The sequence below is a fragment of the Saimiri boliviensis genome, chromosome 9 (genome assembly GCF_048565385.1).
Source record: "Saimiri boliviensis isolate mSaiBol1 chromosome 9, mSaiBol1.pri, whole genome shotgun sequence".
Taxonomy (NCBI): Eukaryota; Metazoa; Chordata; class Mammalia; order Primates; family Cebidae; genus Saimiri; species Saimiri boliviensis.
This window is the reverse complement of record NC_133457.1, coordinates 63,507,733-63,525,379: the sequence shown is the minus strand read 5'-3', so window position 1 is coordinate 63,525,379 and position 17,647 is coordinate 63,507,733. Positions and strand designations below refer to the sequence as shown.

The following is a 17,647-nucleotide window of genomic DNA, read 5'->3' as shown; positions in this document are numbered from 1 at the left end:
GCTTTAAGCGGTTCTAGATAATTTGTAGATCAATACATACACTTTACAGTTTATATGTACTTTGGCTTCTATTCGTATGAAAAATTAAAGTTGGTGGTGATTCCCCGACCCACAACCCACAGCTATACGCCAGGGGCCACTGAAATAAAGCATCCGTACACCACTAAGGGCAATGTACTCTTTATTGATTAAAAAGGAAGGAAACATGCAGTAAAATACAAAGTCAAAAAAAAGGAGGAAAAAGTTGAATATTTTACATCTTCCATAACCTAGCATACATCATAAGGAGGAATCTGCACTTATTGGTACATCATTATTCTATCCTCCAGATTATTAAATACTATCAGCTGGCTCTAGGATTTGGTTCAAAACTTAAGCAAAAACCCTAACAAATCCATTAGTCATTTAGAAAGACCCAACATTCCACAAATAGCATTGGCACATAATACTTTGTGCTATAGTTAGCCCCTATTCCAGGGACAAGGGGATCCTGGGACCTAGTGACAGAGGTGCACTCTGAACCAGCATTGCCAGAGAGGAGTACCGTCACTCACTAGGTTACGTGCTGTTCCAGCTGGGCAGTTTCTGTTCATATATCTTCTCAGTATGACTGCACAAGCCAGCAAAGGGAGTCTACCACACATCATGCAGAAAAAGAACTAACACTGTCCTGGGACTTGGTGTCTGTCTCCTAATTCCTAGCAGGGCAAATAGTGAACTGAAAACAGAGAGAAAACCTCAGCCCAATTCTACTTGTCAGGCCTGCCCCACTTCAGTTCACAGGTAATGATGGGCTGGAGAAAGTGAACAGGGGGATGGGCTGCTGCTCACTCTCAGCTGGGCACCAGACCATCTCCACGGAGAATGCTAGAACAGAGTGATACTACTCCCCCTTGGATGCATAAATAAGTAGATTATGATGGGTTTGTTTGAAACCAAAAAAAAAAAAAAAAAAAAAAAAAACAAACACTCTAAGATAAGCCACTAGTCTTGTGCCAAAGAAGATGCTATCTCTTTTCTATACCTCATTCCCACCTCCCCATCCTTGTTTCTCTCCACCACCACAAAAAAGAAAAAGAAAAGCTAAATAATTTTCTAGCAAGCTGGTCAATCTTCTTTTCTCCCTCCTGGCTCAGCAAGCTCCCTCCTTTTACCAAGACTGTTGGGACCTTGGACTTGGGTGTCTGGTCTTACCTACTCTCCTCCCAACTCCCGAAATCCATCCCCCTCTTTCTCCCCAACATCCATCTCTTTCCCAACATGCCTTTGCACCTAGGGCAGGTGAAGAAAGCCCATGACTAAAACTAAAGGCTCAGAATGAAACAAAAGGTATGACAAGTGATTTGTGGGGAAGGCTTTCAGATACGTTCTGAGAGAAAAGGTAACCTTGTTCATCAGACTAACAATGCTGGAAAGGGCTTGAGTGATTCTGTAAAGGGCAACTCCCCTCCTTCCCAGGGGCCCACAGCCCATCTTTGTGTGTCTTTTTAAGGCCAGATCGAGTATCCCACTCATATATAAAACTCGGTAGGGTTACTAGCAGTTAGACAGAGACTGACTATGAAACAGTAGGAAAAAAGAAAAATCAACCTCACTGATTATTCACATATTGCATTATGAGTGCTCTTTTTTAAACCTAAAGAATAATTTATATTATTTCTGTAGAAAATCAAATGAACACTGTCTACTCATAAAACCTAAAGGTCACGGCACATGTGGTTTCACTTTCCATCTTAAGTTAGCTTCAGCACACAGAGACCTCCTCCAAAGGGTCAGTGCAGGAGGGCAGGCAGAAGGCAGGCCTCTCCGGCCCAGTGTGAGTCTCCTTTATTGCTGTAGAAATCTCAGCCTTGCATACCCATTTCCTCATGATGTGGAGGCCAGACGAACTGATTTTCATGGGAGGATTGAGTTTTTCTTCAATATTTGAAAATAAATACTTCTCCAATGATATGAATTATGATTTTCCTGTTCAAAAACCACCTCTGGCTTCACATTTACAAGCCATTACTTGATGTTGTCTGTAAAAACAATCCGAAGTTCCACTCTGAAGGATCCGGTGGCTGAAGTTCGGCTACAGTCAGATGTTTTGCACCAGCTGAAGTTAAGGCTAGCAACCCTTTCTGGAGAGAGCAATGAAGAAGGGGGTGCCTGAGAGCAGCTTCAGCAAAACGCTTAGAAACACCATGAACAAAACAAGAATACAGTTTAGGCTGCCTCCATCTGAGGCTGTGCTTTTTCCTAACAAAGGTTGCTAGAATTCACATCAGGTACAAAGAAAAAACACTAAATTAAATTCTCTGGGCTTCAGCTGAACAATCAACTTTGAATTCTACTTCAGTGGTAAAGAGATATCCCAAGATGTCCATATCCTGGCAGGTGTGGGAGAACAGGCAGGATGAGGAAGCCCAATATAGCTGCTACTTTTCCACCTGGGCCATCACTGGAGTAAGGCAAGAATGAGCTGACAGATCTCCCTCCTGGGCCTTGAAGCACATGGGCCACTTCTCAGATGGAGGAAGACAGGGGACATATGAAGTAAGTTTACTAACGGAACTCTGGGGATGCTGGCCACTGGTGATCCAACTTTACTTTCCCTGTGGGAAAAGGAGGAATGATGGCAGGAAGAACATAAAGAAAGACTTCTAAAGCTCCTAGCTGGGAGGTTTGTTGCTGGGTTCTTTGGCAGTAGTGGGTTCAGGCCAACAGAAGCAACAGAGATACGCATGTGTGGAATCTCCTTGGGCCGCCTCTTCCAGGGCTGTGGTTTAGCTGATGCTGAGCTGGGCAAATCCTATTAGTTTACCATCATCAGGAATATCTGAGCCTTCGACACCAGATGCCTAAGAACCAAACAAAATGAGAAACTGTGATTACTTATAAACACACTTGCAGGTAGCAAATAAAGCTGACATGGAATAGTGGGAAGTAAGCACTGAGCAACAGATCCCTAGGATACAACCGGGAGACTGACGAAATTCCAGAAAAGAGGGCGGGGTGAACACCTAGAGTCAGATTGGCTAATAGTTTCTCTTATGAATAGCCAAGGGTCTGGGGACAGAGGTTTCCTAACATGGAGAGAGGAAGAGTCACCACTCAAAGGGAAACGTCAGCCCAGGGCACAGGGGAGGCTAAATGAACACAATCTACCAGGGCATAGAGAAGCTGGTCTGAAGAAGCTGCCAGTGTGTAAAAGGTAAGATGTTTTCATAAAAGAAGAGATGAGTACCAGTTTGAAAGTGACAGATCGATTTGACTGAGGTTCTTCCACAATTTTCTGCAAATTAGCTGCCACTGTAATCATACAAACAGAGAGGGTGTTTGATGAATGAGAAGTCACATAAATCCAATTTCAACCATATTTTAAAAGCTTAAATGGTAGTTAAGAATATGCTCTGTACAATCAAAATGGAAACAGACAGATAAAACAATCACTCCCCAAATGAAAGGGTCTTTTAAACTCATTTCTAAGTAGTACACCTTGAACTACTGTCAAATTTACTTTCTTTAAAATGTTGTATTAACCTAGGAAAAAGACATGCAGGTAAAAGAGGTATGATTTGCTTATTTATGGATCAGAAAGCCCAAGGACAGAAATCAAAAGCGAGCCTGTGGTCTGTTTCTGTCCTGGCCCGCAAGGCCTAAACTATTTGTTATTTGGTCTTTCACAGGAAATCTGTGTCTACAGACATGGTCTCTCCTTCAGCAATATGGACCTGTGGCCTCGCTGGGCCTTCTTTCTTCCTTCCTGCCTTTCTAGGACTAAATCTCTAATGATTTTTGCTCAACTTGGGCCACAAAAATTATGTATCTAAAATGGATCAGATATGGCCAAGCCTACTTTAACTTCTGATCTTTGCCATAATTTCTACTAGTCTCCTAAAGACCTTGGGTGTGCTTTCACTTACTATCATTGAAGGTCACAAAGCAAACTCATATGTGAAATTTGTGATACGTGTAAGAAACTGTCCCCATTACCTATAATTTCAGCAAAGCCAAGAACCATTTCAAAAACCATCAGATCTACTCAGTGGAATAAAAACCTGCTTTTCTATGTACTAAGTAAATAGACAGTGACACAGGAGCACATGGGCAGTTACCTATTACTAAATCCCTTCCATCGACCAGGCCAGCAGAAATGAGTTCCTGTGAGACACCCTCCGCTGTATCTGCAAGGACAAAGAAGACAGTGCTCTGTTTTTTTGTGCATGCTTAAAACTGTTAACTCCCAGAGCCGTGTGGGTACTAGTACTGCCTGGCTAAGCCCAAGCTAGCTGCTAAATCCACAGAACCAAAAAGGCAGGAAGTCCTCCCACACACAGACTTCCTACCACTGGGATTGTCTCAAGTGAGGAATTCTCACAGATCTAGCTAGAGGGCAGACTCTGTATAAACCAGGTGGCAAATATCTGGTTTACAGAGCTCAATGTAAAGACAACTTTCTAAATGGTGTGATTTAGATGGGTTCAGGCCCAGTCAGAAGAACACTGACAGTGACGATGCAGAGGAAATTCCTATTTTTGAGTACAATCCTGAACTGAGCTCTCAGAGCTCTGCAGTGTGATGCTGAATACGGAACATCTCTGGGGCTAAAAAACCAGAATGATTTATTCTCAAAAAATTGAGACAACAAATTGCAATCTCTTCTCTTCGGGAATCATACTCCAAGTTTTATGCTAAAATCATTTACTTTTTCATTCTGGTGAGTTTTGCTTCATATCTAGCTATCCCAGGGAGTACAATCTGAGCAATGGGTATAACTACTAAAAAGATGAGGACAGAATATCCCCAATTAACCTCATCTTCAACCAACTCAGTGGTACTGATTCCTAAGGGTTTGACATTGAGCTCCTCAGAGGGAACAGGAAGACTGCTGGGGAGTGTCCATACATTCACAAAGACGACCAGCAATTTAAATTAATTCCTGAAAATGCGACATTGCCTGGCTCTAAAAAAGTAAAACAGATACACCATTTTTTTTTTTTTTTTTTTTTTTTGAGATGGAGTTTTGCTCTTGTTACCCAGGCTGGAGTGCAATGGTGTGATCTCGGCTCACCGCAACCTCCGCCTCCTGGGTTCAGGCAATTCTCCTGCCTCAGCCTCCTGAGTAGCTGGGATTACAGGCACATGCCACCATGCCCAGCTAATTTTTTGTATTTTTTAGTAGAGATGGGGTTTCACCATGTTGACCAGGATGGTCTCGATCTCTTGACCTCGTGATCCCCCCGCCTCGGCCTCCCAAAGTGCTGGGATTACAGGCCAGATACACCTTTTAAAGTAAATTTTTAAAAGTAAAACAGATACACCTTTGTACACCTGCATCTGTTCTTTCCGTGGTTAGCTGCTCATGATAGTGAGACAGCAAGAAGAATAACCATGATACACAGAACAGATATTTGCTGGCTACTCCCCAAATTAGAACACTGAGTAATAAAGGCAAGAAAGAAAACACGCTGTGTTCAAGGTGAAGTTCAATGGCCAGAAACAGTACATGACAGGGCTCAGCTTCTGTCAGAGAGAGGAGATTGCAGGCCTTCTTCCTTTACAATCCTGGAGGACAACTACATATAAAGCGAGAACTTTGGACTCTGACAGACCCGGTTTGAATTCTGCCTATACCCCTTTCCAGCTATGTGACCTTGAACAAGTTACTTTGTCTCTCTAAGCCTTGATTTCATCATCAATAATATGAGGATAGTAATTTTTCTTTAGTAGGCTGCTGTGAGAATTTAATGAGACAACACTTAAAACAATGTCTGGCCTATAGCAAGCTGTGAAGAGCTGTTATGTATTTATTACTGTCTGTATTCCTATACAAGGTTTTCTAAATGTGTTTAGTAGTCAATGAACTGCATTTTTATCTTACTCATATACTCCCAAAACCAGGAAAAATTTTATTATCCTTTAAAAGCAAAATTGCACAAAGGACAGAAACTTCACAACACATTTCATCAAATCACAAATCAGAAGTGATTTTGTTTTCAATCGGTTTGATGCCTCACCTCTTCCAGGAGTGAATTCAAATCGAATATCATTTAGTTCTTTTTTGGAATTCCTATGAAAGTAAGCAGAATGCATAAAATGAGAATTTCTAAATTTAATCAAAGAGATTCTACCAACATATATTAAGAAAGCTGTGCCTCAACAAAGACTGCTCTGTTCCCATAGATCATATGATTTATTCAGGTATGTCCACACTGCAGAGCTCAGAGCAAAACCAATTCAGAATGACCATCTACTTGTCCTACAACCCTTTGACTCTATGTCTCTTAGTGATCAATATAAAAACTTCATGCCTTTGAGAAGATTCTTAGAGGCCCATTCCCATCCTTATTCCTACTAAGGACATATAAAATTAAGAGGAAAATCTGTATGAGCAAAGGGAGGTGCGATTAAAATGATACAGGCTGCCTTTTTCATCCTAATCCCCACTCCCACATGCTCACAATCCGCGGCCTACCACTGGTGATCAGTCTCGGCAGACTCATAAGATGAAATACATGATACTCCCTCAAATTCCATAAGAATTCAAAGAATACACAAGAGAGGGGGATAACAAGGAAAAATTTTAGAGGTAGTTTTTAAATAGGACTTAATGAACAGGTAGGATTTGGGTAGGCAGAGAAAATAGGGAAAGGAATTGGGTCCATACTGGTAGCAGAGTTAATACATGACTCCAGAAATTCAAACATGACTGGTGAGGTACAGTTACAGTGATGACCCCACCATGTACTGAGATTAAGCAGGATCCCTGGAGGTTACGGTTAAAGATAGAAATTAGAACATTATATCTAAGGGCAGATATGCCTGCTCACTTAGGACTCAGATCTATTTTATATAAACAATGGAGAGAGTTTACTTCTATTTGATGAATAATATACTTGAGGGTGTTACTGAAATTGTGCTTAAAACAGAACTACCCATCTCAAATATTAGCTGCCCTGAATGATTCTCCCTTGCACTGCATTCTCTCTACACAGACACATATAAACTTATACTCTGCACGTATACACTACCTGAAATTTGCTTTAGCTGTGTTAGTACAGTTCAAATCAACTTCCAACCTAGACTTGATTATCAAGGGAGTCATGTAATTTTCTCTTTTCTAGGTATCCATCTTTCCACAGTACTGAAGAGTGCTATACATAGTCTGTGCTTAATACATAATTATTCAATCTGTTCTTTCTGAAAGTGCAATAAAATTCAGATTGAAATGTTCAGCATAAGTTTAGTGATTTAACTGGCACGCCAGGCACAGTATCTTCAGAGATAAAAACAAGGTAAATTAGATTAAATGTATTTCTTATCATCATTTCTGGCCATTTAACTTCAGAGTCTTTACCAATAAGAGTAAGAATCCAGCCTCCTACTTCAATAACAATCTTTACAACTACTCTCAAAAAAGCTAAGTACACATCACTTACAAGTATCTTCTCCACCTTGTCACAGAGAATTTTGTCTTTTATTTTACAAATGGAATTTTTGTACTGTCTATTAAGATGTCACAATAATCTTAAAGAGACAAGTGGTACTCTTTATGTAGAACTAAAACACATGAGGTTGTCAAGACATCCTAGTAATTCAGAATTATGTGAGCTGAGACCAGGTATACTGAGTCAGCTTCTGTAAAGGAAAGGTAACCAAATCTGCTTTGTTCACATTTGTGGCATAAATGCATTGCTCCTAGTGGCAAGGAGCAATGATATTCTCCTTACCACATTCTCCAAAGAGCTCTTGCTGCCTATATTTCCAATTATGACCTTACCGAAAGATGACTAGGAATTCATACGTGCAAGGGTAATGAGTTAACGGCAATTCAGTGGAACTCTTTTTTTAAATGTTCGTATTTTAAAAGGTCTGAGTTGTCTCAAGTGACACTTTATTATTAATTTTTTTTTCAAATGCATTTATGAGTAGAAAGAGACCTAACTAGAGCAATACAACAGCCATAGCTATCCTGACAAAAAGCTCTGGAATTTGAATCCAACTACTGGTGGTGAGGGGTGGGGGAGTTTAAATGAACAGATTGCTACCTATAGCGCTTCCTGTTGAGCAATCTGTCAGGCCCTCTCTATATGTTCCCACCAAGAACTACCAATTTAGGGTACTTGCTGCAAAACAGAAACAGAGTACAAAAATATTTAGAGGTTTCCTTTTAATCTTCTAAAAACAAGGCATTTTTTGATCTGTCACAATAAAAAAGTCCTCCCCAGGGCCAGACGTGGTGGCTCACGCCTGTAATCCCAGCACTTTGGGAGGCAGAAGTGGGCAGATCACGATGTCAGGAGTTCCGAGACCAGTCTGGCCAACATAGTGAAACCTGGTCTCAACTAAAAATACAAAAAATTAGCCGGGTGTGATGGTATGTGCCTGTAATTCCAGCTACTCGGGAGGCTGAGGCTGGAGAATCACATGAACTTGGGAGGTGGAGGCTGCAGTGAGCCAAGATTGCACCACTGCACTCCAGCCAGGGCAACACTGTGAGACTCCGTCTCAAAAAAAAAAAAAAAAAAAGTCCTTCCCTTCTTGGGTTAGTTGATCTCACAGTCCACGGTGCTTATATGGTCACAATTATAGGACTGATGTTCAGATAAGCCTGTTAGTGCTGCTTCCCTAAAAACCGTTCCTCAATTACAGACCATACTTCCTAACCAAACTAGCTACACTGCAAATGCACAAACTCATCCCGAATTAGCATAGAATCAACAAAGAAACACATGCATCAGTTAGTCATAACACCGGCTAACATCCTGGTCCTCACACTGTTGCTATCATTTCTGAGAAAAATAATACACCACCAAGCAGACAGAGCTTGATGCTGGAGGACATATAATCCATTTCCATCCAGTTACTCTCAGGCACAGACTATTACAGCACATGCAGAGTATTCAGAAAACAAAACAAAACATAATGTCTACTTACCTTAATCTTAGTACTAGACTGATTGGGATCTTGGTTTCTTGTGAACCTGATCCTGAAGACAAAGCCTAAAAAGCATTCAAAGGTATCAAGTCATTGCCTGAAACATGAAGTGGGGAAGTGACTAATGATCACTGGCAGAGGAATCATCTAGTTGGCAGCAATTTTCTTCATCTCTAGCTGAGGTCATACTGGTCCTAAGGACATTCCCTGCTGGAGGAGGACATGCACTCCAAGACAGCAACAAAAGCATTTACATTTTATATTTCTGAGACCCCTGTTCCCTGCTACAAGAGTGAAAAACACAAAGCTAGGTTTCTCATTTTTAAAAAATCTGCCAGAGCGCCATATGGCAATACAAAAGGTGGAGCCTGAACCAGCTGCCCTTCAGGAATCCCGTCCAACCCATACATAGGTTCCAATCTTTTTATGGCTAAACTAATCCTCTCTGAAAATTGTATAGCTATCACTTGCTTATGAGAGGACATGCATTCGATTTAAGTTGTTTATAAAATGAATCTAATTTTCCCATCAGTTTTCTTAAGACAACTGTATCTTTTCCCACATGCGGGGCAAAAATGGAAAGCTTGAGGGATGAAAAAGTTAAGTGAAGTAAGTGCCACGACTAATTGGAAATGCTCAAAGCAGTGATCTCCAAAGGCAGAACACAAGATGATCTACTGGGGTGCAAAAGAAAAAAAAAATCAGACCTTTAATTTCTATTTCTTTTCATCTAAAACGTTAGACAAAAAAATGAAATTTCTAATATTTAATAAATGAATGGACAAAGTCTTACTTTAGCCAAGTAGTGTAAAGTACATGTACTTTAACCATGTACATGTAACCATGTACTGTAAAAAAAACAGACCTTTAATTTCTATTTCTTTTCATCTAAAATGTTAGACAAAAAAATGGAACTTCTAATATTTAATAAATGAACAGACACTCAAAGTCTTACTTTAACCATGTAGCGTAAGGCCACATGTTGCATGCAGTATCTGAGGTTTCTTAACGGGAGCATAGGAGTTACACAGCATGCAGTAGCTCACTATGGGGCCTTCATTCACTTGGCTGCTCTCAAAGGAGTATAATTTAATAAAGTTTCTACGCACCTGAAAAATGAGTTTACAGATTATAATATGTAGACTTAACAAAATCAACCCTCACAAAATTGACAAATAACTTAAAAAGAGAAAAGCCATGGATAGCAAAGAGTATTAATAAAAAACATAAGCCTGAGTGAACAACAACAAAAACAGTACAGCCATCCAATTCTCCTAGTCTCTGTTGAACTCCACGAGCTGCATTCTGAAACAGTAAATGTAATAATTATCTGATACAAAGCTGACAAGAAATTAGTCCCACATTTTAGATGTTTGGAATATTTCCATCATTAACTTACTCTGTTGCTTAAAAACCTGCATGCGATCCTTATAAAATTATCTTTCCTGTATATGCTTAAAAATGTGAAGACAATTTCTAACTTGTTTCAAAATCTACCAAGACATTAACCTGACTACATTAGTTTGTGTTCCACACTAATATCTGCTCTTTTTAGCTACCCAAAAGAATGACCATTAAAGCATATCCCCGGCTTTACCTGTGCTGGTTTTGCTGGCTCTGCGGTGGGTGGGACAGAGACTTGAGTTGGCTGTGTAGGCATCTGCCCAGCTGGCTGAGGTAGATGAGCTGAGATCTGCTCTGGAACTTGGAGCAAAGTACCCACAGGATCAGTTGTTGGAAAAAGCTATAACAAAAACACACATACAGTGTTGCTTAAGTTGTGTGGAAAGGGAAGCAGGTCACTGACAGCAAGTGCAGCCTTTCAGGGTGATATTTTCAAAGCAGTTTTTGGGCAGTGTACAGTTTTGTGTCTACTCTGAAGATATCTATTCCAAATGGAAGTCAAGTACTTCTAGGCTTTTAAACTTTTAACTCTTTGAGGTATAATTTATATTCCTCTAAATTTATCCACTGTAAGCATACAACTTGGTGATTTTTGCACAATATATAGAATTGTGCAACCATCACCACAATCTAGTTTTAGAACACTTTCATCACCCCCAAAAAGCCCTCTCGTGCCTTCCTGCTTCCACACCCCGCTACAGGCAACAACCGATCTACTTTCTGTAAATTTGCTTTTCTGGATGTTACATATAAGTGGAATCATATAATATGTAGTCTTTTGTGTCTGTCTTCTTTCACTTTGCATTATGTTTACTTTTAACCACATCTATTCCATTCCTTTGTATAGAAAAACTGCATGTCCAAAATACAGATTTAAGTATGTAGTACAAAATTATAGAAGTTGTATTTTTCCATGCATGGGGACTTTGTATTTCTTACAAAGACAATCAACCAATAATTCCTTAACATATCTGAAATGCATCTTAAAAGTGAACATGATGCTTTAAAACTGAAAAAGATATTTTATATATGTCATTTTGTATGTCTGAAATATTTCATAAATTTTAATTATGTAGTTTGGGGGAAATGACTGATACTGAGTATAAAAACAAGTTAAACATATTCAAAATTATGCAGTTAGTGGGGGGAAAAATGATGCAATGGCCAAAATGTAAAGTTGAAAGAGAAAAAAATTCAAAGAGTAGTAACAGAGGCCTGAGAGAGATGATATTATATAAGCAAAACCAAGGTGACAAAAAATAAAATTTTGTGTTCATTTAACTTCATACATAAGAATTCATAAGTTGCTCATTGGTTCTAGATTTTTATAGAAAAGTAGGCCTTTTAAGAGTACTTTTGAAAATGTATAACTACTATTTCGAAAGACTACTTAGCTTCCAAATTGTTTGTACTTATATTTATCTAAAGTAAAGACAGAAAGGATGTATTTTTAAAAGTAATGAGAAGATGCACAGAAACTGGAACCCTTATTGATAAGCACATAAAATGGTACAGCCTCTATGGAAAACAGTATAATGGTCCCTCAGAAATTACAAATAGAATTACCATATAACCCAGCAATTCCACTTCTAGGTATACACCCCAAAGAATTGAAAGCAGGGTCTCAAAGAGTTATACACCTATGTTGACAATGACATGACTGACAACAGCTAAAGGCAGAGGCAAACCAAGTGTCCACTGACAGATGAATAAAATGTAGTGTGTATACACACACACACTCATGCACACACACAGAATGGAATATCACTGACAGATGAATAAAATGTAGTGTGTGTACACACACTCGCACACACACAATGGAATGTCATTGACAGATGAATAAAATGTAGTGTGTGTACACACACACACACACTCGCACACACAGAATGGAATATCACTGACTGATGAATAAAATGTAGTGTGTGTATACACACACACACACTCACACACACACAGAATGGAGTATCATTGACCCTTAGAAAGTAAACACATTCTGACATACGCTACGACACTGATGAACCCTGAGAACATCATGCTGAGTGAAATAGGCTGGTCACAAAAGGACAAATACTGTGTAATTCCACTTATATGAGGTACCTAGAGTAGGCAAATTCATAGATAGAAAACAGAATGGTGGTTGCCAGCGACTGGGGAGAATGCAGTTACTGTTTCATAGCCACAGAGTTTTAGTTTGGGAAGATAAAATAGTTCTGAAGGTGGATGGTGGCTTCCGTACAGTGTGAATATACTTAATACCACTGAACTATTTACTTGAAAATGATTAGGATGGTAAATTTTACATCATGTGAATTTCATCACAAATTTAAAAACAAAGTAATGAGCATGAGAATGTGAATATGCAGGAGTTCACGTGGAGATGATATTTAGGCAAAAGAACAAGAAGACTGAAAAACTAAATCTGTAAAAGCCTCTCATTCAATTTCTGAGAAACCAAGTATTAGTTAACATAGGTTAAATTAGAAGTAAATAATCCTGAGGTGTCAGTGGATTAAAACAACAAAAGTCGTTTCTTGGACACACTTCAAGTCTATCTCTTGCCAGCAGGGGCTAATAAGCCCCATAATCATCCTTACTCAGGGGTGCAGGTCGTGGTAGCAGGAGTAAGGAGACACAGAGAATCATGAGTGGTTCTCACTCCTGTTAACATGTCACTGGCCAGAGTATCTGACATGGCCATATGTATCTTCAAGAGGCAGGGAAAAGCAATTCCCTTACCAAGAAGAGGAGCCACACGTATAAGTAAACGACAGTTCTAATATAAGTTGACTGATATTAGTCTGTTAATATGTGAAGGAAGAGTATTTGTTTTTATTCTTAAATAATATAGTTCTATGTAAACAAATAAGGTACACAGCCATATATACAAATGTACTTTCTACAAAAAAGAAATGAAAAAGGTTACTTTTTAGCAAAGAGACGAATAGAATTGGTTTAAGAGCAAGAGATGTGTTTACTGAGCTCAGAATGAAGATGCTGTCAGAAGTAAGACTGTATGACAGAACAGATCATAGAAATGATTGTTTTCCTCTGGTAATGAGAATAAGAAAAACCAGCCCAATAAGAATCTGTTTAACAGGATTTCCTATCACACTGATGCAGTAACTACAGAAAATAGAATTTATTTCATAAGAGAAGAGGCTGAAAGAAAAAGTTCAAAAAGGACAGGTGGCGTATGACAAATTCCCAAACAAATTAATGCAAAAACACCACGTTTTGGCAGGGCACGGTGGCATATTGCAGCACTTTGGAAGGCCAAGGCAGGGGACTGCCTGAGCCCAGAAAGCTTGAGACCAGCCTGGGCAACATGGTGAGACCCCATCTCTACAAAAAATACAAAAATTAGTCAGGCATGGTGGGGTGTGCCTGTGGTTCCAGCTACCCAGGAGGCTGAGGTGAGAGGATCACTTGAGCCCTGGGAGGTCTGTCACTCCAGTCTGGGAGACAGAGTGAGACCCTGTCTCTAAATAAACAAACAAATAAATAACTTTTCACTTCAAGCAGCCCAAGACAAAAAAAATTTCACAAAATCAAGGATACAAGGAAGAACATTCTGAGCCCTTAGGCCAACTTTTAAAATCTGATTGGTATAAAGTCGCATTCCCATTTAAGCACACACATACACAAAAAAAGTACGTAAAATTGAAACCAAAACAAAAACACATATATTTGAACAAGAATTCAAAAATCACAATTTCTTACCTCAGAATTTGATATTGATTCTTTCACTCGGGGAGACTAAAAGAAATACAAAAAGGATGCTTGTTAACTCACAACTCAGGTTACCTGCAGTCAGTCCCTAACTGCAAGTGATGTTAAATGCAAGTCAACTCCATTTAATTCTGATCCATATAGTAACTCACCAGCAACTCTACTGAAAGTTTTCTGGAAAAAATAACTGTCATGATAATACTGTATTTGTTTGTCCCGGGAGCCTGTAACAAACACATCAATGTACTTACCATAATTTAAAATTCCGTATTTTAAAATTGTGAGTTTTTAAGCAAACAAAATGGGACTGTCACATTCTTCAAAGTAAAATTCTTTCTACTATTGGTGAATATATTATGTATATAAGATCCCAGATAAAGCCTAAACTTTTAAGCTAATAATCCAACACATTCTCAGAGCAGAGTAATTCTGTTTATGGGCTTTAATGGAGAAAACTCTTGAGCCAAAATTGATCTGAATGCTGCATGTCGAGTCTTCTACCCTTACTCTTGGGTGTTGGATATTTGGGAATCTTGTGTGTAAAGAAACATGGGTGGTCCAAAAATAAAGCATGGACCACTAGCAAAAAAAAAAAGGGAGTGAAAATAAACTGAAACATTAATAAAAATTGAGGTGAGGTCTCAAATATCTGGTGTAAACCACATTTATCAGGAAATTACCAATTATAATCTGCCATATAAAAATTTAAGCTGTTTATTTGGTAAATCATAAAAGTTAGCAGTAATTCTGGATACAGGCACTGCAGTTTACCAAAAAACTTACCTCTAAACACATAACAATTTATGGTAAATTCTGCCAATGATGGATTTAGTCACAATATATAAAAGATAAGCCGGGCGCGGTGGCTCAAGCCTGTAATCCCAGCACTTTGGAAGGCCGAGGCGGGTGGATCATGAGGTCGAGAGATCGAGATCATCCTGGTCAACGTGGTGAAACCCCGTCTCTACTAAAAATACAAAAAACTAGCTGGGCGTGGTGGCGCGTGCCTGTAATCCCAGCTACTTAGGAGGCTGAGGCAGGAGAATTGCCTGAGCCCAGGAGGCAGAGGTTGCGGTGAACTGAGATCACGCCATTGCACTCCAGCCTGGGTAACAAAGAGCGAAACTCTGTCTCAAAAAAAAAAAAAAAAAAAAGATAAATTTATGTTTTTTCAAAAAAAAAAACCTTTTATCACCATTTCATTAAGGAATATCAAAGTTCAGGTAATAGCTAATATAGCACACCAAGTAAATGACCAATCTAAAACCTTTAAAAAAAAAAAAAAAAAAAAAAAAAACTTTGTAAATACTGAAATCATCCAGAGTATAAGAAAAAAAACTTTGTAAATAATTTCAAACTTAGAGTAAAGGTGCTAGAATAACAATACAAGAACATTTAAGTATACCCTTTACCCTAGTTCATCTATTATTGACCTTTTTTTCCCCTCATCTGCTTTATCATTTGGGTGCTCACTTTCTCTTTCTTTCTAAATATATTTTTCCTATACCATTTGAGAATATGTTGCATATCATCACGGCTGTTTACCACTTAATAATCAGAGTGTACATTTCCTAAGAACAAGATATTTTCTTATATAACTTCACACTACTGATTTATAGTGTAAATGTCAATTGACCCTAATGTCCTTTGTAGCCTTTAGTTTTTCCTCCAGTATAGGATGCAGTCTAGGACCATGTATTATAGTTAGTTTTCATGTTTCTTAAATTTTAAAAATCTGGAACATCAACATTTTTGGAGAATTCATTCCCTCCACTCCCACCACATACTTTAATATATGTCCCTCACTTGGGGTTTATCTGATATTTCCTTATTATTAGATTTACATGAATTCCCACTTGGAATTCTACATACTGACGTGTCCTTCTTACTGTACCACATGTTCATTTGCCCCTCGTTGGTGATGTTAATTTTAATCACCTTGTCAAGAAATTTTTCTACTTTTCCAGTATAAAAAAAAACCAACAACTATTTTTTCCCTTGCAATGAATAGGTAATATGTGGGGACATACTTTAAGACCTTGAAAATATCCTGCTTATCAAAACTTCCCCCTATATTTAGCTTCATTGATGATTCCTGCCTAATCTTGTCTTCACGATGATTATTTTAAAATGATGACTTTCCATCTCTAACCCTCATCCGTATTTACTGGTCAGCACTTGGACGTCTACTGTAATGAAGAACCATTCATTTTCTCCCATTTTTTAATATTTCATTTGTTATTGATATGAACTCATAGATACCTATTTTCTAAATTATTTGTAATTAATTGTTGTACTTTATTTTGATGGTTAAATTGTCCCAGATTTCAACAGTAGGACTAACTTCAAGCTGGCACTTGTGTCCTTATGAGTTTTTTTTGAAGTATCTTTTCCTTCCGGCAAAGGAAAATAATATTCAAGATTCCTCTTATATTTTCCCTGCCCAAGCCCTGGAATCAACCATTTCTCAAAGGAGCCCTGGTTTCCTTTAGCGGGGAATGGTATTACAGGCCATTATCTGGGTATAATCCATGTCATTATTGGGGTTTCTTTGCTTCTAGGACCTTCAGTAGACAAAGCTGAGTATAAACACACATATATACATACATGCACACACATTCATTCACACACATACTTTACAAAGCTTGAATTCTCACCAATGCCTCCAATTCAAATTCATCCCCACAGGATTCTTTCTCACCATGCCCTGCTCCATACTCATATATAATCTTCTTCTATAGTGAGAATCCTGGTTCCCAAGAACAGAGACATTTACTCATTTGCTCAATCCTACAAGAGTTTCTGAACTGCTGTGCATATATAACAATGAAAAATAATCCTAATAAAAGGAGTTTAAGGCTTAAGTTTTCTCTTTCCTCCATCAACTCCATCTGACTGAGAACAGATAGTCAAATGCTATATCATAGGTTGCTTGGATTCTTTCTTTTTATATTCCCCTTTAGTACAGTTACACATTCACTTAAATTAGAACTGCAGACTTCCACTGCAGGCCATGATGAATAAACAGGGACCACCAGATTTATCCTTCCACCTGAAACAACCCCACCTCTGCAACAAAAGACAAAATATATGAAGCAGGAATTTCCAAGACATTTGAAACTTGTCAAAGAAAAACAGTCATCCATGAAAGACATGGAAAAAAAGTGGTGGGCCTTTTCCGTGTATACTGCTTTGAAAGCTTCCAAGCTGTGGCACAAGGAGATGAAACCCAGATGAAATCCAAGGAACTGCCTGAGTTGAGGAAACAGAGCTAAGAGTCTGGGATACTAAGGCAGATTAAGTTAATACAACAGTACAAGGAAGGAGAAAGCTATAAAGAGTGAACCCTAGAGAGTTGCAGAGGGTCACTTGTGAATGTTTGACAGAACACTTATCAATGAATGCACGTGAGGAAATGCCTGGGGGGTGGGGACATCAAAAAAGATGAGAGGGAACAGAGAATAGCACTCACACACAACCAGCAACAACGCCTATTTCCACCAGTCCGACTGGAAAAATTGGTAACTCACAGGGGATTGGGCAGTGTTTTCAAAAAGGTCTTGCCTCAGTGGTGGGGAATAAATAGCTGTAG

The 17,647-nt window shown here is 38.8% G+C and overlaps 1 protein-coding gene across 2 annotated transcripts in view; it reads right to left on the bottom strand.

The window, feature by feature from the left end:
* Positions 1-164: 164 nt before the first annotated feature.
* Positions 165-17,647, bottom strand: part of OXSR1 (oxidative stress responsive kinase 1) — a 98,512-nt gene continuing 81,029 nt past the window's right edge. For both annotated transcript variants that reach the window (XM_003930896.4, XM_074406044.1), the window contains 7 exons: positions 14,047-14,082; positions 10,520-10,666; positions 8,923-8,987; positions 6,003-6,055; positions 4,101-4,169; positions 3,230-3,294; positions 165-2,843 (listed from right to left, as the gene is read on the bottom strand). In XM_003930896.4, coding sequence (XP_003930945.3) covers positions 2,769-2,843; positions 3,230-3,294; positions 4,101-4,169; positions 6,003-6,055; positions 8,923-8,987; positions 10,520-10,666; positions 14,047-14,082 — 510 coding nt within the window. In that variant the 3' untranslated portion in view covers positions 165-2,768. The remainder of the gene's footprint in view (positions 2,844-3,229; positions 3,295-4,100; positions 4,170-6,002; positions 6,056-8,922; positions 8,988-10,519; positions 10,667-14,046; positions 14,083-17,647) is intronic.